The 23,681-nt window shown below is 59.1% G+C and overlaps 2 protein-coding genes across 2 annotated transcripts; one reads left to right on the plus strand and one right to left on the minus strand.

Annotated features, from left to right (window-relative positions):
• Nucleotides 1-5,241: 5,241 nt before the first annotated feature.
• SH2D3A (SH2 domain containing 3A) lies at nucleotides 5,242-11,514 on the plus strand (the record flags this gene model as incomplete). The annotated part of the gene is made up of 9 exons (XM_080713022.1): nucleotides 5,242-5,310; nucleotides 6,939-7,285; nucleotides 7,384-7,460; nucleotides 8,902-9,380; nucleotides 9,472-9,587; nucleotides 9,673-9,847; nucleotides 9,933-10,044; nucleotides 10,871-11,056; nucleotides 11,354-11,514. The coding sequence occupies 9 exons, from the start codon at nucleotides 5,242-5,244 to the stop codon at nucleotides 11,512-11,514; spliced, it is 1,722 nt and encodes a 573-aa protein (XP_080569148.1).
• A 1,058-nt stretch (nucleotides 11,515-12,572) lies between these two features.
• On the minus strand, nucleotides 12,573-23,158 carry TRIP10 (thyroid hormone receptor interactor 10; the record flags this gene model as incomplete). Its single annotated transcript, XM_080713023.1, has 15 exons — nucleotides 12,573-12,721; nucleotides 12,804-12,922; nucleotides 12,996-13,132; nucleotides 13,322-13,454; nucleotides 15,583-15,692; nucleotides 15,904-16,071; nucleotides 17,547-17,735; nucleotides 17,815-17,961; nucleotides 18,994-19,122; nucleotides 19,200-19,304; nucleotides 19,402-19,464; nucleotides 19,536-19,683; nucleotides 21,746-21,802; nucleotides 21,881-21,996; nucleotides 23,135-23,158. 15 exons carry the CDS (start codon nucleotides 23,156-23,158, stop codon nucleotides 12,573-12,575), a joined length of 1,794 nt encoding a protein of 597 aa, XP_080569149.1.
• Nucleotides 23,159-23,681: the final 523 nt, after the last annotated feature.

Raw genomic sequence — 23,681 nt, forward strand, 5'->3', positions numbered from 1 at the left:
CGGGCGGGGCGGAGCGCTGGGGTGGAGGGGGAGCCCCTGAGGCCGGCGCCCCGCCCCGCGCCCGCCGCCAGGCTCAGCACAGGCCTGGGCACCCGGAGCGGGCAGAGGCAGGACCTCAGGCCGGCTGGAACTCGAGGAGGACGCCGCCGCTCCTCATCCTGGTCCCTCGCTGCCTGTCCTCCCCGCAGCCCACGGGGCGCCCAGGAGCACCTGAGCCGGGCACTGTCCCTCCCAGGCGCCCACTTCTTTCCAGGTAGGCGCCCAAGTGCTCTCTGAGGCCCACAGGTCGATACACAAGCTGCTCTGCTGCAGCTGCAGAGGTCTCCTTGCTGTTCCTCCCACAGGCCAGGCTGGGTTCTGCCTCAGAGCACCGGCCGCTGCACTCACCCCTGCCGTCTCCATGCCCCCCCCCACCTCTGTTCTCAAATATAACCTCCCATGAGGTCCTCCCAAACCTCCATTTCAAATCGTATTCCCACCCTATGGCACCCCACCTACATCCCTACACTAAGCCCTGGTCACTACACAACAAACCTGATATTAATTATACAGTTGGCCCTCTGCATCTGTGGGTTCTGCATCTTTGGGTTCAACCAACTGCAGATCAAAGATACTAAAATCAAGCCAGGCATGGCGGTGCACTCACAATCCCAGCATTCAGGAGGCTGAGACAGGAGGATCAGGGTTCGCGGACAGCCTCAGCTACTTACTGAGGCCCTCTGCAACTCAGTGAGACCCTGTTTCCAAATAAAGAATTAAAAAAGAGATGGGAATGTTGCTCAGAGGTAGAATGGCCCTGGGTTTCATCCCTAGTACTGAAAATAAATAAATAAATAAATAAATAAATAAATAAATACAGCGTGCCAACTATGTACACAGCGTTAACATTCTATTAGGCATTACAAGTCCCCCAGAGATGGCTTAAAGTATACTGGAAGATGCCTACGTGATATGAAAGTGCTACGTCATCTTATACAAGGGACTTGAAGCCATGCAGGGTGGCACCTGCCTGTCGTCCCAGTATTTGGGAGGCTGAGACAGGAGGATCACGGTTTGCAGACAGCCTCAGCTACTTAGGCCTTCAGCAACTAATTGAGGCCCTGTTTCAAAATAAAGAATAAAAAAATCAGGCTACAGGTGTAGCTCAGAGGGAGGTAGAATGCCCCTGGGTTCAGTATCTAGCACCACAAAAAAAAAAGGAGGAGGAGGAGGAGGAGGAGGAGGAGGAGGAGGAGGAGGAGGAGGGATTGGAACCGGCTTTGGCAACTTTGAGTTTCTCTTTAATTTCTTTAACCGCCAGGAGGCGCTAGACCCCTTGCTTGGAGAGGCCCTTGCCCCTCTATCAATAAAATAAAATAAAAATAATAATAAGTTAAACGAAACTGCAACCTCGCGTCTCTCCGTGCGGGCGGGAGCTGGGCAGAGGAGGGACTCGCCTGGGCGCCTCCAGTTTTGCAGCCCTGCAGCGTCAGAACTTCTCCATCCCTAAGCGCCCGTAGTTGCTGTGCACTCATTCCCTCACGTGTGCGGAGGGAAGCCATGTCTCTTCACTGTGATGCTTAGGGCCACCTGGGCCGGAAGGACAGAGGGTCCTCAGGGCTCCCAGGAGGCTGCTGGTTTGAAATCCTTCCAGGGGCCGAGGGCGGGCAGCGTGGGCGGGGCCTGTAAGGGGCGGGGCCACAAGAAGGGAGGGACTGCGGAGTTCTCAAGTAAGCGGGGTCTATGGGAACCCCGTACATTCCAAAGAGACTTGGCTGACATAGCAAAGAAACCAAAGAAATGCTTCCAAGGGGAGGACGAGGAAGAAAGCCCGGCAAGTGCCGGCTGGGGGCGTGGTCCGTAGGGGCGTGCTCAGACGAGTGGGCGGGGCACGCGGAGAGCGCGGTCAAGGAATTGGGCGGGACCTTGTGAGAGCATGGTCTTTCGGGGGCGTGGCCAATTGGACAAGGCCTGCAGAGGGCGTGACCAGGTAACTGAGCGGGGCGTGGAAGGGGCGTGGTCAAATAGCTGGGCGTGGCCTGTAGAGGGCGTGATCGGTAACTGAGTGGGGGCCTGGAGGGGCGTGGCAAGTAGCGGGGCGTGGCCTGTGGGCGTGGCCAGGTAACTGAGGGCGCGTGGTCGGGTGGCTGGGCGTGGCCTGTGGGCGTGGCCAGGTAACTGAGCGGGGCGCGTGGTCCGGTCGCTGGGCGTGGCCTGTAGAGGGCGTGGCCAGGTAGCTGGGGCTGAGCCCGGCTGGCGCGGAGGGAGGGCCTGGGAGCCGCAGATCCTCCAGATTCTGCAGGGCCCCCGCCACGCTGGAGCTGCGAGGGTTCGGGCCGGGTAAGCAGGGGTGCCTGGGCAGATCCAGGACTCGGGGTGACGGCGGTGGAGAATTTCCTATCCAGCTGAGCCCACGGGCTGGCAGCGGGGATCTGGGGCGCGCCCACGCGCGTCCATGGGGAAAGAAGAGGGCGCCCCTGGGGGGCAGTGGGTCGCCGCGCGCCCCGCGTGTCCGTGCGCCTGGGCGGCTCCTCTAAGCGTGTCCTGGGCCACACGGAAGTCCGCTCTGCTGCCCCTTGCGCCTGAGCGACCGCGCCCCACCCTCGCTAAAGCCCTTGCAGGGCTCGCGGTCCAGCGCACGGAGGTTAAAAAGCTCGGGGCCACTGCCGGACCCCCGGCCCTGCAAGGCCCTTCCTTCCTTCGGCCCCCAGGCGCGCTGTAAAGCCGCCTGCCCCTCCGTCCTCCCTTATCACAGCTTCGTGCTACCGCCTGCACGCAGGGCTGCTCTTGGAAGTTATCTTCTTCGCTGCAAAGGGCTTACTCACAGCCCGCGAGCCCTGCAGGCTAGGCAGGGCCTCCATCCCCGCATCCCCCCAGGGCCTAGAAGAGCAGCCTTCTGCTGGCTCAATTCGAGGTTCAGACCCTGGACCCCCTCGAGCCCTCTGGCTGCTAGCTGTTGGCCGCACCTGTATGCGGTGGAATCCCCCACCCCAGCTTCCCCGTTAGCTCCCTTCCTCTCTCCCCCGCCCAAATAAATTGCCCCAAGGCGTGATGGCGCAAGCTCGTCATCGCAGACAGCCTCAGCTCCTTAGTGAGGCCCTCTGCAACTTAGTGAGACCTTGTTTCAAAATAAAGAATAAAAAAATAAGGCGGGGGGGGGGGCGTAGCTCCAGGGTAGAATGCCCCTGGGTTCCATTCCCAGTACCGCCAAAAAAAAAGGAAAAAAAAAGTGTCCCAAAGGCTTCAAAGGCAGGAGGATGACTTAAGTGGCCTTTGGGGGACCTCTAGCTCCCCAAATTAACCGGAGTCTTTCGATGACCCGCCTCTCGTCCCGCTGAAGGGGGCCTGAGCCAGGGGAGGAATTTGGGCTTGGGAGGTTCTGCACCCCCACAGCCGGGCCCAGCTGACTAACAGGAAGTGTGTGTGAACACACCTGGCTGCAGGTACGCTGCCCGCCCCTCGGGCTGGGAACTCTCTGCCCTTCCTGGCACACTGGCATCTGACTCAGGAAGCAGGAATCTAGGTGGCCGTTTCTTCTGCACAGCTGCCAGAGTCAGCAGGCCTCAGTGGGGGAGGAGGGAAGGAGCAGACCCTCCCTGCCCTGCCCAGCCACCTCATTTTTTCACTGGAACTTAAGACACGCTGGCCCCAAGGCCTTAGAGATGATCTGGGAAGGCTCGAAATTTCTTGGACTTAATTTGGCCAAAATAATTATAAAATGGATGGGTTAAGCCTGGCGTGGTGGCACACACTTGTAATCCCCGCGCTTGAGAGGCTGAGACGGGAGGATCGCACGGGTTCAAAGCCAGCCTCAGCTACTTAGTGAGGCTCTCAGCAACTTAGTGAGACCCTGTTTCCAAAAAAAAAAAAAAAAAAAAAAAGGCCTGGGAGTATAGCCTGGAGGTTAGAAAGCCTCTGGGTTCCACCCCCAGTACCACCAAAAAAAAAAAAAAAAAAAAAAGGATGGGTTAGCCAGGCGTGGTGGCACACGCTTGTAATCCAAGTGCTTGGGAGGCTGAGACAGGAGGATCGCGGTTCGCGGCCAGCCTCGGCACTAGTGTGGCCCTCTGCAACTCAGTGAGGCCCTGTTTCAAAGTAAAGAGTAAACAATAGGGTGAGGGTGTAGCTTAGAGGTAGAGCGCCCCTGGGCTCCACCCCCAGTACCAGAAGAAAGAAAATGAAGACAGGAACTTCAAACGCAAAATTTCTGTTTGCCGACAGTTCTCCAAAATGTGACCTTTCATTAAAAATAACGTTGTACAGGGCTGGGGCGTCGCTTGGGGGAAGTGTTTTTTATGCAGGCATGTACAAGGCCCTGGATTCACTCCCCAGCGCGCGCACACACACACACACACACACACACACACACACACACACACTTTAAAGAGGAAAACAATGGCATTACATGCCAAAATGATGACTTCGGTCTTCTCACATCCCAGGAATCCCTGCGGAGATGTCCAGAAATGTGCATGTCTGTTGGTTAAATTCCCCTGCCTGGGATGAGTTTCACCCGGAGAGTTGAGAGTTCAGGCCCTCAAAGTCTCCCAGTCTGTACTGAATGAGACCTGCCCTGTCCACCCTATGAGAAATTTCCACCCCACCTGGTTTAGTTTTCCTTCTAGCACCCTGTGACATACTCCATCAACTACTTATATTTTTTCTCTTTTTAATTCTTTCTCGTCTCTTTCTTCTCTCTGTCTCTGTCTTTCTTCTGGTGCCGAGGATTGGACTCGGGGACATTCTACCTCTGAGCGACACCCCCAGCCTGATTTTTTATTCTTTATTTTGAAACAGGGTCCCACTGAGTTGCAGAGGGCCACACTAGTGCCGAGGCTGGCCGCGAACCGCGATCCTCCTGTCTCAGCGTCCCAAGTCCTGGGATGACAAGTGTGCACACCACAGCCAGCATCCGGCATATTTTAAGATGTGATGGAAGCTGGGCATGGTAATGTGGCAATCCCAGGACGAGAGAGGCCAAGACTCAAGGATCTCAGGTTAGAGGCCAAGCTCAGCAATTTTGCAAGACACCTTTTTCAAAACTTAAAAACTAAAAGGGCTGGGGGTATAGCCTGGAGGTAGAATGCACAAGGTTCAATCTCCAGTACTATAAGAAGAAAAAATTAATAGTATTTGGGCCTCCATCTCCAGAAGCAACACAGCCACTCAGGAACCAGCTCCCTGTCCCACTTCACAGAGGTGGAAGACCGAGGCCTGTGGAGAGCGCAGCGCTCAGCCCAGCACCCACTCCCCCGGAGCCCCATGCAGGTGCCGCCGCCTGGGGAGGACCTCGCCCGCCAGCCCTGGTACCACGGCCCCCTGTCCCGCCAGGTATTGCCTGCAGGGCCTCAACAACACGGTCTGCTGGGAGTCTCTGGGACTCCTGGGGCTGCAGGGGATTTAGGGCCCAGGACTCTCGGGCAGGTGGCTGGGGCACTGGGGACTGTCACTGTTTATATTTAAAATTTTGTTTTCTTGGGAACATGTTAGAGATGAGGAGAGGGATGAAAGAAGGTCCTAAGGCCTCCCCCTCGGTCCTGCCCGCCCTGTGCCTCCTTCCCCGGCATCTCCCTTTCTCCTCCATCTCTCAGCCTCCCCACCCCGTAACCTACTCAGATGTCACAGCTTCAAGAGTCCTGGGACTCTGAAAAACCAGGGTAGGGCAGGAGATGGTATATGATGGCGCTCAAAAAACCCGTATCTTGGGATCAAACCCGGCCCTGCAGCTCCCACTCGATGTGGCCTTAGGCAAGTGTTTGGCCTGTCTGGGTCTCCTTTCCCATCTTTAGGATGTAGGTAACAAGACTTGCCATTTTACCTTGTTATGAGGGTTTAGTGAGTCAGTACTGAGGGAGAGAGAAAATGAGAATGTGGTGTGATTGTGTAGCTTGAACCCAGGGGCATTTTACCTCACAGCCCTTTTTCTTTTCTTATTGTTTATTTGTTTGTTTGTTTGTTTGTTTGTTTTTTTGTTTTGCAGTACCAGGGGTGGCAACCAGGGGCATTCTACTTCCAAGCTACACCCCCAATCCTATTTTTTATTCTTTATTTTGAAACAAGGTCTCACTGAGTTGCAAAGGGCCTCACTAAGTAGCTGATGTGTCCTTGAACTGCGAACCTCCTGGGATTACAAGCATGCCCACCACGCCCAGCTTTATTTATTTATTTTTTTACTTCCAGACAGTGTCTCACTAAGTTGCTGCGGTTGGCTGCAAACCTACGATCCTCCTGTCTCAGCCTCCCAAGTGCTGGGATGGCAGATGTGTGTCACTGTGCCCAGCTGTTACTTTCTATGCTAAAAAACAATGCCTGGCTGGGCATGGTGTTTTCAAATAAATAAAATAGGGCTGGGGGTGCAGCTTGGAGGTAGAATGCCACCAGATTCAGTCCCCAGCACCACTAATTTAATAATAATAATAATAATAATAATAATAATAATAAATAATAATGGCAGTTCCAGACCCTGAGCAAGGGTCCTCCCCTGTGTCAATACATTTACTGCCCAGCCTCCAGCTTCTCTAACTGTGCTTTGCCTCTCTCTGGGGGTCCTGGCCCACCTACTTTATTTGGCATAATACACAGAGCTCCAAAACGAGTCAGGACCCAAACCCCCGTGTAGCTTCGCCGTCCCTCTGGCCTTTGGGGTTATATATCCAGCGGACCAAGCGTAGAACTCGCAGGATTGGGCAGCCGGGTTCCCACAGAGCTTCTGTGCACATTCCATTGGCCAGATCTCATCACGTGGTGCTGCTAGCTGCAAGGGAGCCTGGGAAATGTGGTCCAGATGTGCTCCCCCACGAGAAAGGGAAATGGTTTAGTGCCTAAGGACCCAGGCAATGCCTGCCACTGAAGTTTCAGTGGGGTGGGTGGCTTTCCTTGGGTGGGGGAATGGGCGGAGGCATCTCCATTAATGGTCCCCAGGGCTCCTCAGCCCCCTGCCGCCCGTCCTTCATCCCCAGGAGGCTGAAGATCACCTTCTGCACGATGGCGACTTCCTGGTGCGAGCCTCGTCCCGCGGGGGCCACCCTGTGATCTCGTGCCGCTGGCGGGGCTCCGCTCTGCATTTTGAGGTGTTCCGTGTGGCCTTGCGTCCCCGGCCAGGACGACCCCCGGCCCTCTTTCAGCTGGAGGATGAGCGATTCCCTAGCATGGCCGCCCTGGTTCGTAGTTACGTGGCAGGCCGGCGCCCGCTGTCCCGGGCCACCGGGGCCGTGGCCTCCACGCCAGTGAGGCGGCAGGGGCCTCTGCGGCGCAGCCTTAGCGAGGACATGCTGGTGCACAGCCCAGCTCCGGCAGAACGCGCCAGGTACTTACGGCGTCCATGCGTCTTTGGTGACAGCCAGCATCCCAAGGATTTCTCTGGGGGTTGCCCTGCTCAGTGAAGACTCCGTCTCTGCCCCACAGGGAGAGGAAATGGAGCACCAGTCAGCCTGCAGACTTGGAGCACACCGGGCTGTCAAAAGAAGACCACTCAAGAAGAGGTGAGGGGAAAAACCCAACCCGAGGCTCCGCCCCCTGCAGCCTCGGCTCCACCCCATCCCAGCCTCCGGGCTCAGTCCTATCCCTAGGCCCCGCCCCTTATTCTGTGTACCAAATTCCGGGCCCCGCCCCTAGGAAAGACTTGGTCCTATCCAGATCCGAGAACCCGCCCCAAACTCCGCCCTTTCTCTAGGCTCCGCCCCAGAGAGAGCTTGGTCCTATGATCCTACGCCCCACCCCTTATTCTGTGTACCAGTCAAATCCCAGGCCTCGCCCCCTGTGAGAGACTTGGTCCTATCCAGATCCGAGAACCCGCCCCAAACTCCGCCCTTTATCTAGGCTCCGCCCCCAGAGAGAGCTTGGTCCGCTGTCCCTAGTCCCCGCCCCTTATTCTGCCTACCAATCAAGCCCCAGGCCTCGCCCCCTGCGAAGGACTTGATCCTATCCAGATCTGAGGACCCGCCCTAGACTCCGCCCCCTTGCCTAGGCCCCGCCCCCAGGGGAGCTGGGTTTTAACTATATCCCTAGGCCCTTCTCCCATCTGATCATGTGTCCCAATCATATCCTAGCCCCGTCCGGATCCTGTCTGGGCCCTAGCTATCCCTAGCTCCGGCCAGAATGCCTTTGGGTTCAATCCACACTACCAAAAAATAAAAATAAAAAGATAACTGATTGGCAAATACAGTCTCCCAAAAGTCTTGGTACCTCTTTAAGTGCTAACAACCCCAGGGTTAACCCTGCCACCACCTCTCAAACGATGTCACTTGGAAGTTAGGCAAGCTCAGCTTCCTTGACGTTCCTGGAGTTCTGTGAACTTTAAACAATCTAATTTTTTCATTTTCATTTTGATCAGTCCACGCTTGCCCCTTTCAATCAGAAAGACACAACCAAAGAATTCAAATTTAAAATTTAAATGCTAGGGATAGCTGGGCGTGGTGGTGCACGCTTGTAATCCCAGAATTTGGGAGGCTGAGACAGGAGGATCGCAGTTGGAGGACAACCTCAGCTACTTAGTGAGGCCCTCTGCAACTCAGTGAGACCCTGTTTCAAAATAAAAAATAAGGCTAGGGGTGTAGCTTGGAGGTAGAATGCCCCTGGGTTCCATCCCCAGTACCTCAAAAAAATTATATATATATATATACTCAGTACCAGGCCCTGAGTTCCATCACTAGCACTACAAACAAAAAACAAAACAAAACAAAAAGGGAAAATAAATTAAACGTGGCACTCAGGATTCGCGGAGCTGCAGAAGTGTGGAGGAAGGCGTCCAAGTGGTGTTTGTGCTGCCATCTCCCTTGGAGACAAAGCCGCCCCAAGAGGAGCCGGACATCATTGGGCGAAGGGGTGGGTCAGGCAGGCGGCCACTAGCCCTGAACTCTCCACTAGCTCCTGCCCCACGCAGCACCTCTGGGTGCCCCCACGGCCCCTCTCTGTGACCCGCAGGAGCTCCTGCTTTGCGGGTACCGGCCCTGCTCCGAGCAGGCAGCGACCCCATGCTGCTGAAGGCCCCGGCTCCCCTGGGGACTGCTGGGGAGAGCCTCAGGGCCTCTGACGGACAGCTTCATGCCAAAGCGCCCACCAAGCCCCTCCGGACGCCCTCGTCATTCCTTCCCGATGCCTCCGGACACCCGCCAACATACTGTGAGCTGGTGCCCCGAGTGCCCAGTGCCCAGGAAACGCCCCCCGGCCAAAGCTGCTCAGAAGCAGAGGCCCCGTGGTGGGAGGAGGAAGAGGAGGAGGAGGACCTATGCTTTTCGAGGCCACAGGCCGAGATCTCTTTTAGCCCCCCTGATGCCCCGTCCTGCCTGCTGGGCCCCCAGAATCGGCCCCTGGACCCCAGCGTTCTGCACACTCTCCGCGGCCTGTTCTTGGAGCACCACCCTGGGAGCACCGCCCTCCACCTGCTCCTGGTGGACTGCCAGGTGGGTGACCAGCCAGGCCCTCCCTCCCCAGGGCGCGGCCCCCACTGCACCTGTACAGTCGCTCAGTTCAGCCCCTCCCCATCCCCCCAAGGCTGCAGGCCTCCTGGGAGTGACCAAGGCCCAGCGAGCTGCCATGGGGGTCGCCTCTGGCCTGGAGCTGCTCACGCTCCCCCACGGGCACCGCTTGAGGCTGGAGCTGCTGGAGAGGTGAGCCCCAGGGAGGAGGGGAGTGGGCCTCCATGCCTCCGGCCCCCTCGCCCTCGCATCACGACCCTGGCTCCCCGCCCTGCAGGCAGGAGGCGCTGGCGCTGGCCGCCGCGCTGGCCGTGCTGGGCTGCTCGGGGCCCCTGGAGGAGCGCGCGGCCGCCCTGAGGGGCCTGGTGGAGCTGGCGCTGGCGCTGGGGCCGGGGGCCGCGGGGGACCTGCCCGGGCTGGCCGCCATCATGAGGGCCCTCCTCATGCCGCAGGTGCGTGGGGGCCGGGCTCGGGAGGAGGCGGGCGTGCAGGTGGTTGGGAACGGGGAGAGGAGACAGCTCGGGTCCCCTTCCCGAGGTGTCGCGCTTGGAGCACACGTGGCGCCACCTCCGCCGGAGCCACACGGACGCCGCGCTGGCCTTTGAGCAGGAGCTGAAGCCGCTGATGCGGGCTCTGGATGCGGGCTCCGGTGAGTGACCCTCTGGGCTTGGCATCGCGTTAAGCCCGGATCTCCATTCAGTCACAGGCCCCGCCCCGCCCCTAGCTCCTCCTCCTGCCCGAGGCCCCACCTCCTGGACGAGACTGGTCCTTTTTATTTCTTTTTGGTGGTACTGGGGTGGAACCCAGGGGCTTTTCTACCTCCGGGCTATACTCCCTGCCGTAAGTTGCTGAGGTTGGGTTTGAACCTGTGCAAGCCTCCAGTCTCGGCCTCCCAAGCACTGGGGTTACAAGCATACACGCTCGGGGCCGGCCTAACTGTCTTTAGGTCCTTCCCCCATCTCCTGTCCTAACCTATACTAGGCCCCATCAACTGTACAAGACTGCTCCTAACCTTATCTTTGGCCCCACCCTAGTCCCAGGCTCCTCCCCCGTCTGACGCCCCGCCCCTGCAGGTGACTGTTCCCAACTTTATCCATAGGCCCTTTCCCTATCACGGCCTAACCAAATCTCAGGCCCCGCCCCCTGCACAAGACCTAACCAATCCCTGGTCCCGCCCGAACCCAAGCTCCTCCCCTGCCCTAGGCCCCGCCTCCTTACTAGACCAGGTCCTAGGCCCCGCCTCCCGCTGGCTCCAGCCCTAAGCTCCGCCCTGCCCTAAAGGCAAGTCCTGGGCTGAATTCTGTGTCCGCCCCGCCCCTGGCCTCCGCCTTAGGCCCCGCCCTCACCCACTCTGCCCTAGGCCACGCCCTTGCCCGGTCCAGTTCTGCACAAGCCCCGCCCTTGCTTTCCTGAGCTCCACCTCCACCTAAATCCCCTCCACTGTCCCAAACCCAGCTGGACCCCCCCCTCCCCAGGACCCTGCGACCCCGGCGGGGTGGCGCTGCCGCACGTGGCGCCCGCCGTGCGGCTGCTGGAGGGCGAGGAGCTCGCGGGGCCCCTGGAGGAGAGCTGCGAGCGGCTGCTGCGCACCCTGCACCGCGCGCGCCAGGCGGCCCGCGACGCGCCCAGGTTCCGCCAAGCCGCTGCCCAGCGCCTGCGAGGTGGGTCCGCCGCAGGGACCGCGGCCCCGGGGTGCAGGGCCCCGCCCAAGGGCCCCCCCAGAACGCCCAGCTCCCTGGGAAGCCACTTCCCCCTCCTGCGGGGCGCGGCCAGCTGGTAGGGCCCTGCGCACCTGCCCCCAGGACGTCCAGGGCGGCGCCAGGGCGGGGCACCTTCAGGAATCTCACACCTGGACAGGCCGAGCCCCTGGGCCCTCCTCCCCCAGACCAGAGTCCCTCAGGGCCCCGCTGGGTCGGAGTCCAAGAGGAGCCGCGCCCAGCCCACCTGGCCTCCCACAGGATTCCGGCCTCACCCCCAGCTGAGGGAGGCGCTGACCACTGGCTTCCTGCGGAGGCTGCTCTGGGGCAGCCGGGGCGCTCTGGCGCCGCGCGCCCAGCGCCTCCAGAAGTTCCAGCATGTCCTCAGTGTCCTGTCTCAGCGTCTGGAGCCCGACCACTGAGAGGACAGACCCCTTCTTCCCACCCGGGCTGCCGGGACCCCCAGGAAGAAGCCCGCCGGCCCAGGCTCAGACCTTCCGTCCATCTCACTATCAAGGCTGGCGAGACACTGCCCCCTAAAAACGCACAGCAGACTCCCACCTGGCGCTTTTAAGGCTAACGTAGGTGCCTAGAGGCCATCCCCCATCAAACACATGCCCACGCGCACCCCACACCTGGGACACCCAGAAAGCACTGCGGTGGTAAGAAAGCCCAGATGTGAGATCCAGGATCCAGTTGGACCTCACCTCTGGGGCCTGTGTGACCTCCAGCAGGATCTGACCTCTCTGTGCTGACCTTCAACATAAAAAGTGAGACTGTGCGCTCTCTGTGGGTAGGTGATTAAAGGAGATCCTGGCACACAGTAGGTACTCAGTAAAGCCTTCTGTGCCCAGGAAGCCGCCGTACACCCAGAGGAATGGAGCGTGGCGCCCTCTTCCTCTGCCAAAGTGACAAACACCACTTTTTAAATTTTGCGGTACTGGGGATGGAACCCAGGGTGTTCTACCTCCGAGCTACACCCCCCCCCCGCCCTATTTCTTAGTCTTTATTTGGAAACAGGGTCTCACTCAGTAAGTAGCCCAGGCTGACCGCAAACCTGCGGTCCTCCTGTCTCAGCCTCCCACGTACTAGGATCGCATGCGTGCGCCACCATGCCCGGCATCAAACACTTCTCGAAGCCAGCTCCCAGGAGGTGGAGGGTTAACCCGAGTGGAGTTCACCTCCCTCCCTGGAGGACCCCAGTCCCCAACACGGCACTGACCCCAGAAGCTTCATATAATCTTTTCTTTTATATAAAACAAAATGGCCGAAGCCGAGTGGCAGGAAGACTTAAGACACGAGTTTGTACAGCCGTCGCCGGAAGGCACCGAGGGTCCATCTGGGGTGACGTGGGCTGGGGGTGGGGGCAGCAGGTTACGCGGGTCTCCGCCAGAGCCACGGGGGCAGAGGTAAAGTGCACAGGTCCGGGCTCCTGGGCCCAGGAGCAGCAGGCAAAGCCCCTCTTCCCGCCTGGGCAGGCTCAGTCGAGCGAGACGCGGAGGTAGGAGGTGGGCACGTAGCCCTCGCCTCCCTGTTTCCTCCGCACGCGCGTCCAGCCGTCCCCCTTGTCCTCTTCCATTAGGCTAAAGTCTTCGCCCTCCGCCATGGAGATGGTGCCCTCGCTGGTTCCTGGGGGCGTGGGGACAGACCGCGGCGTCAGGCTGGGCAGCCGGCCTGTCCCCTGCCCCGCCGCCCTGCGGGCCTCCCTCACCTTCAAAGTGGTAAATGGCCACACACTGGCCGATGGGGGAGGTGGGCTCCTCAAAATCCTCATCGAACTCTGTGTAGATGGGAGTGTCCTGGCCCTCTTCCAGGGGGGCTTCTTCGGGGCTGCAGGAGAGGAAGAGAGGGAGCTCGGCATGGCTCGCGGGTGTCTGGGCCCCGGCCCCCTGGCTCCCCTCACCTCTGCTTGCCGTCCGGTGCTCTGTCGCCGCTGCCGTCTGGAGGGGCGCTGGCCGGGGGGTCCGGAGGCCGGGCGTGCCGGCCCAGGCTGTCCCCGCGGTTGCTCAGGACCCGGCTCTCGGCCTCTGCCAGCCACGCCTGGTGGGAGCAGAGATCGGCACATCAGTTCCAGAGCGGGCCGAGGTCAGCCCGCTCTGGGCCGGCCGGGAAGTTTTCTGATTTCACCCATGCACACCCAAGGCCCTGATTAGAAACAGCTGGGTCTTCCCGACACCTCCCCGTCCCCTGGCCAGCGGGACAGTGACTCAGCGGCCGGGCGGCCAGTACCTCATACTTCTGCACTTCCAGCTTGAGCCGCTCAATGTTGGTCAGCGTCTCTGTGATCTGGGGCTCCAGGCTGGCCGGGTCCCCCATCTGGGGGGTCTTTTCATAGACATCCTTCATTTTCTTTAGGGCTTCCCTGGAACAGACAGACAGATGAGAAAGGGCTGTCCATGGGTCTTAAGTCAACGGAGGCCGGCGTCAAGGGGGCCAGACGCGAGGACGCAAAGGCGCCCGGGCGTGATGGTGCTTCGGGCATCCGGGTGCTCAGGAGGCTGAGACAGGAGGACCGCAGGCTGAAAGCCAGCCTCAGCCACTGAGCAAGAGAGGCTCTGTTTCGAAATAAAAAGGGCTGGAAGTGTAGCTCAGAGGTAGAATGCCCCTGAGTCCAATCCACAGTTTGAAAATAAAATAGAAATAAAACCTAAAAGGGCTGGAAATGTAGCTTGGCGGTAGAATGCTTCCTGGTTCATTTTCCAGTATAATAATAATTAAAAAAACAAAAACAGGTAGACATCTGGAATTATCCAGACCTCGCTCAGCTTAACTTCTTTCTAGCTGTATCACTGACCCATGTCACAGATGAAGACACCAGTGTATAAAAGCAGAGGCAAGCTAGACCTCAAGACCAGCCTGTCTTGACTCCAGGCTGCACCTGCTGCCCACCCCGTTCCCCGTGGAACTCGGCACCCACAGAAGCCGCCGTCCCAGAGGCCACTCACACCCGGCTAAAGGGAATATCGCTCCCCAGCCCGGGGCACTGTCCTCCTGTTACGCAACAGAACTGGGAAGAGATTTTGCTGTCTGGAAAGAGTGAGTCAGGCTTTTCTTCTCAATCTGGCAGATTTCTTTATTGTTAATATTTTAAGTGTTTGAGTTCTTAAATAGACAGCCATGTGCTTTTCTACCTTTTAGCTCACTAGGGTGGTGAACTCAACTGGCGGTTTCTAGGTACTGAACCATCTTTGCATTACAAGAGGGAGAACATCTAATTGTTTGATTTTCTTTTCTTTGTCTTAAAATTTCTTCTTTTTTTTTAAATTTTGCGGTACTAGGGACAGAACCCAGCGGCATTCTACCTCTGAGCCACACCCCCAGCCCTATTTTTTGTGTGTGTGGGTCTAGGGATGGAACCTAGAGACATTTTACCTCTGAGCTACACCCCAGCCCTATTTTTTATTCTTTATTTTGAAACAGGGTCTCACCGGGTTGCAGAGGGCCTCACTAAGTAGCTGAGGCTGGCTGCAAACTGCGATCCTCCTGTCTCAGTCTCCCCAATGCTGGGATTAAAAGCGTGCACCACCACGCCTGGCTTCTTTGTCTTAAAATTTCTTGCCAGGCATGGTGGTGCAAGCCTGTTATCTCAATACTTGGGAGGCTGAGACAGGAGGGTCGCAGGTGGGAGGACAGCCTTAGCGACTTAGAGAGACCCTGTTTAAAAATAAAAGGAAGCCGGGCGTGGGGGCGCACGCTTGTCATCCCAGCATTCGGGAGGCTGAGACAGGAGGACCGTGGTTCATGAATAGCCTCATCTACTTACTGAGGCCCTTTGCAACCCAGTGAGACCCTGTTTCAAAACAAAGAATAAAAAAATAGGGCTAGGGTGGAGCTCAGAGGTAGAATGGCCCTGGGTTCCATCCCCAGTGCAGCTAAATAAATAAATATAAAAGCTAAAATAGGGCTGGGGTGTGGCTTGGAGGTTGAACAACCCCGGGTTCAATTCCCAGTACCACAAAAACTAACTTGTTGTTGTAGACATAACATAAAATTTACCGCTGTGGCCATTTTTACACACGCCACATGATGTATTATTTTGTAAATATCTCATTAGCTCTGCTTGGCTAGAGTTTTATATCTCAGATCTAAAAGTGAAGTAATGCGAGCGGTCGTTTTATTATCCTGAATTCCCGCACCCTGACCCGGGCACCGAGACTCCACGGGCCTCCGGAGCAGGCCGGGAGCTTTCGCTCTTCTGTTTGCCGGGTGTCTTGCAGAAGAGAGGGCTCAGTGGGTTCTTCTAAGTGTGGTTGAGAACCGCCTATTAGACCACTGGGGCCTGAGGTCTGTTGGGGAGAGCTCTGGGGGTCGTCCACACGTCATTATTCTCTTCCGACAGTGGGGCACCCACCCTTGAGCCCAAATTGCCAGGCAGCGCTGACCACTGGACGGCGCCCACGGGCCTCGGGTGCCGGGTATCGCAGATGGATGGGCCTCGCTATCGAGTCTCGGTGTGCCCCTGCCCGCCTCCCTCCCCGCCGCCTCCTCACCTCTGATCCAGCTCCTTCTGCAGCTCACGGTTGCGGTCATCCAGGTGCTGCTGGAGCCGCTTTCTCTGCTGCTCCGGGGGCAGGTGGCTGAAGTCCTCCGTCGCAACCGGCTGCAGGGGGAAAGCAACTTTGGGATCTGAGCTCCAAGCCCGCCATGCTCCCGAGAGAGTCTACCCCCGCCCCTCCCCAGGCTCTCGGGGGCCAGGCCATGCACCGGCGAAGCAGGGAAGGGCCCCGGCTGGCCGCAGGAAGCAAGCCCGGGGTCCCGCCACCCGCCCGCCGCCGGGCCGGGCCGGGCCGCCACTCTGCCTCCTCACTTACCCCGCGGCTGCCTCGAAGGCTGCGGAAGGATGCTAGCCGGGGTTTGACCGACTTACTGATCTCACTCAGTATGGTCAAGGGGTCGCGGCCGGAGCGGGGGGACGGGGGTCCGTTAGGCAAGGCGGAGGGCAGGGGACCCCCCAGGGGGGACAGGGGTGGGGGGCACGGCTACCCGCAGGGGCCGGGGAAGGGATAGGTCAGCAGGACACGGCGGGATGTGGACAACGGTGGACGCACGGGTGGACGGGTGGACGGACGCAGAAAAGGAAAAAAGAAAAAAAAAGAGAGAAAGAAAAATAATAATAACGATAAGATAATCACAGCTCAGGATGCAGTTTCGCACACAGAGAACACACACGGAAGAGGGGCGGGGAGGGTCTAGACTGTGAGCCGAGGGCACGTCCTCCCTCCTGCCTCCTGCCGCCAGCTCAGACCCCGAGGCCCGAGGCCCGAGGAGGAGGGCGGCGGGAAGGGGCTATCTCTGTCTACCCAGCTTTTGAGACTCACAGTGTAGAAGGTACTGGGAGGATCTCACAGGAATCAAGGGCCCAGACGCAGAGCCCAGAGGGGGACAGGGTGGGAGAGAGGGGTGGGGGAGGCAGGAAACATCAGAGGTCACAGTAGGGGACTGGAGAGCCGAAGGCCCGGAGAGATAACCAAGAACCAGTACTCGGGAGGCTGAGACAGGAGGACTGCAGGTTGGAGGGCGGCCTCGGCAACTTAGGGAGGCCCTCAGCAACTCAACGAGACCTTGTTTCAAACTAAAATATGACACAATATAACACAGGAGCCGGATGCGGTGGCTCACGCTTGCACCCCGGTACTTGGGAGGCTGAGACAGGAGGGTCTCAGGTTCAAGGCCAGCCTCAGCTAGTAGTGAGAATCACCAACCTAGCAAGACCCCATTTCAAAATAACACAAAATAGGGCTTGCGCCAGGCGCGGCGGCGCACGCTTGTCCTCCCCGCCTTGGGAGGCGGAGACAGGAGGATCGCGCAGGTTCGAAGCCAGCCGCGCGCGCTGGCTTAGGAGACCCTGTTTCCAAATAAAAATGTAAAAATAGGTCTGGGAGTGTAGCCCGGAGGTAGAAGGGCTTCCAGGAACCCCAGGACCACCAAAAATAAAAAAAAATAGGGCTGGGGTGAAGCTTGGAGATAGACACAGAGGTTCAATCCCCAGTACCCTCAAAAAAGCAAAAACAAAAACAAAACACAAAGGACTAGAAAGAGTTAACCAGGTCAAGAGGTCCACTAGGGAGCTGGGGTTTAGGGCAAGTGTCCAGGTATGTGCCTGACACTGAGACAAAGGCAAGATCTTCAGAGTAAAGGCTGGCTGCAGGTGCCGGCCCATCCCTCTGGTGGACGGAGAGACGGGAGATGGACGGCGCTCTTGCTTAGAGCCGTCACAAGCTGCCAGGCTGGCCCTGACCTTCTGGAAGCAGGTCTCCTCCCACCACGGGAGAAGCCGCACACAGACGCCACAACCCCCTCAGCCTGGGGACTCCCAGCGGATCCCATCCTCCGCCTGCCTTCCCTCCGGCCCGCGGCCGCCTGCCAAGAGGAAAATTCCTGCCCAGGACTCGGCGTTCCGGTGCGGGTGCCGGGCTGCCTCGGGCCGCCCCACGCCCGTCCCCCCACACCCCACCTTGTTCTTCTTGCTGAAGGGCCAGCGCTTGGCGCGGCTGCGGCCGCGGAGCTCGGGCCGGCCGTCGGAGGGGGTCCCCAGGCTGCTGTCCGAAGGCGCCCGGTTCATGGGTTGGCTGAAGTCTTCAAATTCCAGGTCGCCAGGGCGGGCGAAGCCTGACTTGTGCAGCTCGATGAGTGCCTGGGAGTCCTGGGGGGTGGCGGGCGTCAGGGCCCAGCGCAGTTCTGGGGTCCTCGCCGCGCCGCCCGCCGGCCCCCCAGGCACCCACGTTTTTGGCATCCACGGCGTCCGCAGCCACCTTCATACCCTCTAAGCATTTGGCAATGATGGGGACCACCTGCAGTTCTGCCTCCGACAGGAGCGCGTACCCGGCCCCCAGGCGCGCGGCCCGGCGTTCATCCATGTCCTGCAGCTTCTGTGAAGCAGAGAGGGCCAATCTCAGATCGCACCCTCCACCAGCCCCAACTCCAGCCCCCAGGCAGAGACTCCAGCCAGGGTGGCGCAGGGAGAGACAGGGGGCCAGGAGAGGAGCCTGGCCTAGGGACGCAGGAAAGACTTAAAAAAAGGAGACGTGCTTGTAATCCCAGCATTCGGGAGGCTGAGACAGGAGGATCGCAGTTCGAGGACAGCCTCAGCTACTTAGTGAGGCCCTTTGCAACTCAGTGAGACCCTGTTTCCAAATAAAGAATAAAAAAATAGGGCTAGGGGTGTGGCTCAGCAGTAAAATGTCCCTGGGTTCCATCCCCAGTACTGCAAAAAAAAAAAAAAAAAAAAAAAAGTGGGTAGCCGGGCATGGTGATGCACACTTGTCATCCCAGTATTTGGGAGGCTGAGACAGGAGGACCACAGGTTCAAAGCCAGCCTCCACAACTTAGTGAAGCCCTCTGCAACTTAGTGAGACCCTGTTTCCAAATAAGAAGTAAAATCAGGCTGGGGGTTTAGCTCAGAGGTAAAATGCCGCTGGCTTCAATCCCCAGTGCCACAAAAATAAGTCAAAAGGAGACATGGGTATGCCTGTTATCCCAAGACTCGAGAGGCTGAGACAGGAAGATCACAGGTTCAAGGACAGCCTTAGCCATGCAGTGACATCCTCAGAAACTTAGAGAGACTCTGTTTCAAAATAAAAAATAAACAGGGCAGGGGTGTGTAGAAATACTGGGGATGGAACCCAGGGGCATTCTACCTCTGAGCTCCACCCCCAGCCCTATTTTTTATTCTTTATTTTGAAACAGGGTCTCACTGAGTTGCAGAGGGCCTCACCAAGCAGCTGAGGCTGGCTGCGAACCCGGATTCTCCTGTCTCCACCTCCTGAAAGCCGGGATGCCGAGCGTGCGCCATGCCCAGCCCCTGGCACTCTTTCGACCTAGGAGTGGGCACGCGGCTGCTTGGGCTTTGTGCAGGAGTCGCCTTTTTCAGGAAGGTGGGGCTGGGAGCCGGGAGCACGCACATCAAATATCTGGGGCATCTGAGAGAAGTAGAAGTGGGCCTGGTCTCGGTTGAAGCGCTGAAGCTGGGCCGCGTAATCATTCTTGCTCTCCTCGGCCATGTGACTCCGGAGGTGCGCCTGCTGCTTGGCCTGCGGGACAGCAAGTGGAGGTTCCCGCGCCCTGGCCCGGCCGCTCGACCCTCAGGCCCGCCGCGCACCCCCGGCACCTTCTCCACGTCGGCCTTGGTGGCGTTGATGTCCTGGTCCAGCCGCTCTGCGGTCTGGGCCGCCTTCTCGGCCTCCCTGCAGTCCCGCTCAAATTTCCGCTTACTCTGCGGAGACACGGGCACGTGGAGGAGCCGCCAGCCGTCCCTGGGCAGGCCAGGTGGGAAGCCGCCTGGTGCACCCGCAGCCCTGTGCCACACTCACGCTCTCCAGCTGTTTAAAGCCGTTCTCCAGCTGCTGCTGGGCACGCCTCCCCTCCTGGAAGTGCTGCGGGGAGACAGGGGAGGCTCGCGGGGTCCCGGGGCTCGCCAAGCCCCGGGGAAGGGGCTGGTACCCACCATCTTCCGCTCCTGCTTCATCTCCTGCGAGTACTTGCCCAGCTCCAGGCACACGCGGACGCCGAGGTTCTCGGCCACCAGCTCCCGCTGGCCGGCGAAGTCGTTCACCTCCCGGAGGAGTTGTACAAAGGACTGCTGCTGGCTGAACCTGGGCGTGCGGAGAAGCGGGATCAGGCCGGAGGAGGAGCCCCAAGGCACTCCTCCCCAAAGCCATGTAAAACTCTTCCCCCCTCCCACTTTGGTACCAGGAACGGAGCCGAGGGGCGGTCTACCTCTGAGCTACACCCCCAGCCCTTTTTATTTTGAAACAGGGGCTCGCTAAGTCGCTGTGGGTCTCACTACATGGCTGAGGCTGGCCTCAAACCTATGATCCTCCCATCTCGGCCTCCCCAGTTCTGGGATGATAGGCATACACCGCCTCCCCAAATGTAGAATTTGGGGCCAAACTTAGTAAAGGGGTGCAATGTACATAACCTCTTTTAATGATCTCCGCAGTGCAGCTGCGGCAGGGTCCTGTAATCAAGTGCCACCGTGTCTTTACACTGAGGGGTATTAATACAATCCACAGGTCATCAACGCTAGGGTCTGTACCCCCCACAAGATGGCAAATCCGAGAATGCTCGAGTCCCTTCAACAAACGGCATCATGTTTGCGTGAAATTACGCGCGCCTCCTGTGCCCCTTTAAGTCCTAGGCGTCTTCTAACATCTAGCACGATGTAAGCGCCATGTGCATGGGTGTTGCCCTGCATTGCTTAGGAAAGAGGCACAAAAGGATGAAGCCTGTGTTCAGTACCAGGACAATTCTCATTACTAGAATTTTCAACTCTTAGACGGGAAGGAGCAAGTCTACTTACTCACACTAAGTGGGATAAAAAAAAGTCCAGAATTAACATCAGGTCCGTTTGGGTTAGAAGGTGCTGTCAAATGAATTATTTAAAAACATCTCAAGCCGGGCGTGGTGGGCACGCTTGTCATCCCCGCGCTGGGGAGGCTGACAGGAGGATCACGCAGGTCCATCCAGCCTCAGCTACTGAGCGAGGCTCTCAGCAACTTAGTGAGACCCTGTTTCCAAATAAAGTATAAAATAGGTCTGGGAGTGTAGCCCGGAGGTAGAAAAGCCCCTGGGTTCCACCCCCAGTACCGCCAAATAAATTAATTAATTAATTAATTTTAAAAAACTCTTAAAATTCCTAGAGTTTTGGATTTGGAAATGGGGGACTCGGGATAAAGAGAAATGTCCTGATAATTGCAAATGTTATTTATTCATCAGTATTATTATTTTTGCAGTACTGAGGCTTAAACCCAGGCCTCGTGTATTTTAGGCAAGCACTCTACCACTGAGCTATGTCCCCAGCTTTTATTTTTTATTTATTATTATTATTGTGGGGGGCTACTGGGGATTGAACCCAGAGACCTTCTACTTCTGAGCTACATTCCCAGCCCAATTTTTAAATTTTTATTTAGAAAGAGTGTCCCACTAAGTTGTGAACGCCTCACTAAGTAGCTGAGGCTGGCCGCAAACCTGCAATCCTCCCGTCTCAGCCTTCCAAGGACTAGGATGACAAGCATGAACCACCTCGAGTGGCTTATTTTGATTTTGAGACAAGGTCTTGCTAAGTAACTCAGGCTGGCCTAGAACCTGCCATGCTCTGCCTCCAGAATCGATGAGAATATCCCTGGGTTTACAGGTGTCAGTGGTCAGGCCAGGCTAGACGCTCGTTTTTGTACTGGGGATTGCACCCAGGAGCGTGCTACCTCCAATCTACACCCTCATCCCTCTGAGGTGTTTGGTTTGCCTGTTTTTGTCTTTAGTTTTATTTTGGGGGAGAGGGGTTGAAATAGAGTCTCTGCTAAGTAGCTGAGGCTGTCCTTGAACCTGCAATCCTCTTGTCTCAGCCTCCCAAGTACTGGGATCATGGGCACGTACCAGTGCCCAGCTCTGGGCTGGACACGGCCACACATTAACTCAGTGTGTTCACCCAAAACTCTGCCCCGTGGGTACCACCCTTATTTGACCCATTTCACGGATGCACAAAAAAAGTCGCTTGCCCAAAGTGACCCATTTTGCAAAGGCTAGAGCATCCCCGTCCATGTGAGCCAGCTAGAAGGGGGTGCCTTCGCAATTCCACCCAATCTGCACCAAAGTCTGATGCAAGAGGGGCGGCTGGGCGGGCGGCCAGTGGGCCGGGCAGCCCCTCTGCAGCCTTACTTGGACTCGGGGTCGTCTTTGGCCGGTCTCTTGGGCAGGTATTTCTTCACCAGGTTCCTGCAGGGAGACAGGCAGGCCGGCTGAGCCCCGCCCCCCCCCCGCGCCCCCCGCCCCCCCCAGCGCCCGCGGCCTCACCGCAGCTGCTTGGCGTACGCCTGCTCCACCTCGGCGCGCTCCTTCACGAACTTCACGTATCTGTCCAACAGGTCCAACCCCCACTGCGTGTGGCGCTCCAGCACCTCAAACTGGTCCTGATGGGGGCGTGGGGCGGGAGGCCGGGGTCACGACCTGGGGACCCCGCCGCTCGGGACGGAGGAGGAGTGGCTTCCCGGCGCCGTCCGGCACGCGCAGGGGGGCAGGAAGCCGGCCGAGCCCCCTCCCCAGCCGGGGAGCGCCGAGGACAGGCCGGGCCCCGGGACCTCAGAGTCCCGCTCTCATCTCTGGACAGCCGAGCGGGGCAGGCACCGGGGCGCGGCCGCTCCCCCTGCCCGGCTCCCCGAATCCCCCCCAAGATTCCGGAAAATCCGGCCGGCCTGGCGTGAGTCAGGGCCAGCGGGGCAGGGTGTGCTGCAGTTTGCGGGGGGAGGGTCGGGCTAGGGGGGCTCGGAACAGCCAGGGGGCCCGCACCAGGTTCCCCGGTTCACCGATGCGTGACTCAGTTTCCCCCACCGACTCCACTACACCCCCCCAAGAAATCCCAGAGTTGGAGGCGAGTTGGAGATCTGGCTACCCCGCTGCGCCCAGGAGCCTAAGGGTTCCGCCGCTCCCAGAAAGGGGAGGGGTCTGGAGGCCGACAGGGAGAGGGGGAAATTTCTGGGGCTTCCTGGGTAAGGTAAGAGGCGGCCAAGGGGCGGCCCCGCCCGGTTCCTGGGCCCCGCCGGGGGTGGAGAGGGGCTCCGGCCCGAGGCTCGCAGCCCCCTACCCCTCCGGGAAGACCTGGGGCCCCCTGGGCGTGGATTAAAGGCGGCCAGGACTTTGGGTCCCACGTGGGGGGAAGGTGGCCAGAGGGTCCCCTCCCCCTCCCGGTCGGCCAGGCGGGCTGTGGGCAGGGACCCAGGGGCCGTAAGATAATCGCCAGCCCGGCCAGGGCGCTGAAAATAGGTGACCTCTCGCGACTGCCCCGGCCTGGCCACAGAACAACTTCTGCCGGGCTCACTCGCAACCCCGCGCCTCAGTTTCCCCACGCCCGTCCTGCAGAGTCTCCCTCCGCCCTAGGATGCCTCGCGGACGCGCAGGGAAACTCCGAGCGAGGGCGGAGGGCAGAGGGTGGGGACGCGAGGGTCAGTGGAAGGGAAGGAGCGGAGTCCCGCCCAGGGTACGAGGGGGACAAAGCGGGGGCACGTCTGCACCCCGGCCCGGGAGAACTTGAGCCGGGCCGTTCGGACTCACCCACAGCTCGGTGCCCCAGTCCATGCTGCTCCCGCCGCCGAGGCCGCCGCCGCCGCCGCCGCGCCCCGTCCCCGCCGCCCGCCGCCCGCCGCCCTCCGCGGGGAGACTCAGCCCTGGGCGCCGCGTCCGGCCCCGCCCCGCCCGCCAGGCCCCGCCCACTGCCACTTATGCCCCGCCCCTGCGCGTTGCCACGCCCCCTTCGAGCGGGCTGGGGCCGGACCCTGGGGCGGGGCTCCGAGGGGCGGGGTCCAACCGACGCCCCGCCCCTTAAAGGACCACTGGCACCTGGCGCCGCGGGACAGACCCTTTAAAGGACCCCCACCGGGTTTCCTAACCCCTAGGGCCCCTCTCATCCTCTCACGCCCCCTTTCCCTCAACCCTTCCTTAAAGGGCCAAGACGCGAAAACCCCAAAGCCAAGCCCCTCCCCCGCCCCGCTGCAGGGAGAACCTGAGGTCACCTGGCTCTTGCGGGCCGACCCGGCTCCAGACGTCTGCGTCTGTCCCCCTAATGGTCTGCTCCCTCCGGCCACAGGGCGGATGGGAGGAC

This window comes from Muscardinus avellanarius (genome assembly GCF_963383645.1).
Source record: "Muscardinus avellanarius genome assembly, chromosome: 16".
In the NCBI taxonomy this organism is placed as follows: domain Eukaryota; kingdom Metazoa; phylum Chordata; class Mammalia; order Rodentia; family Gliridae; genus Muscardinus; species Muscardinus avellanarius.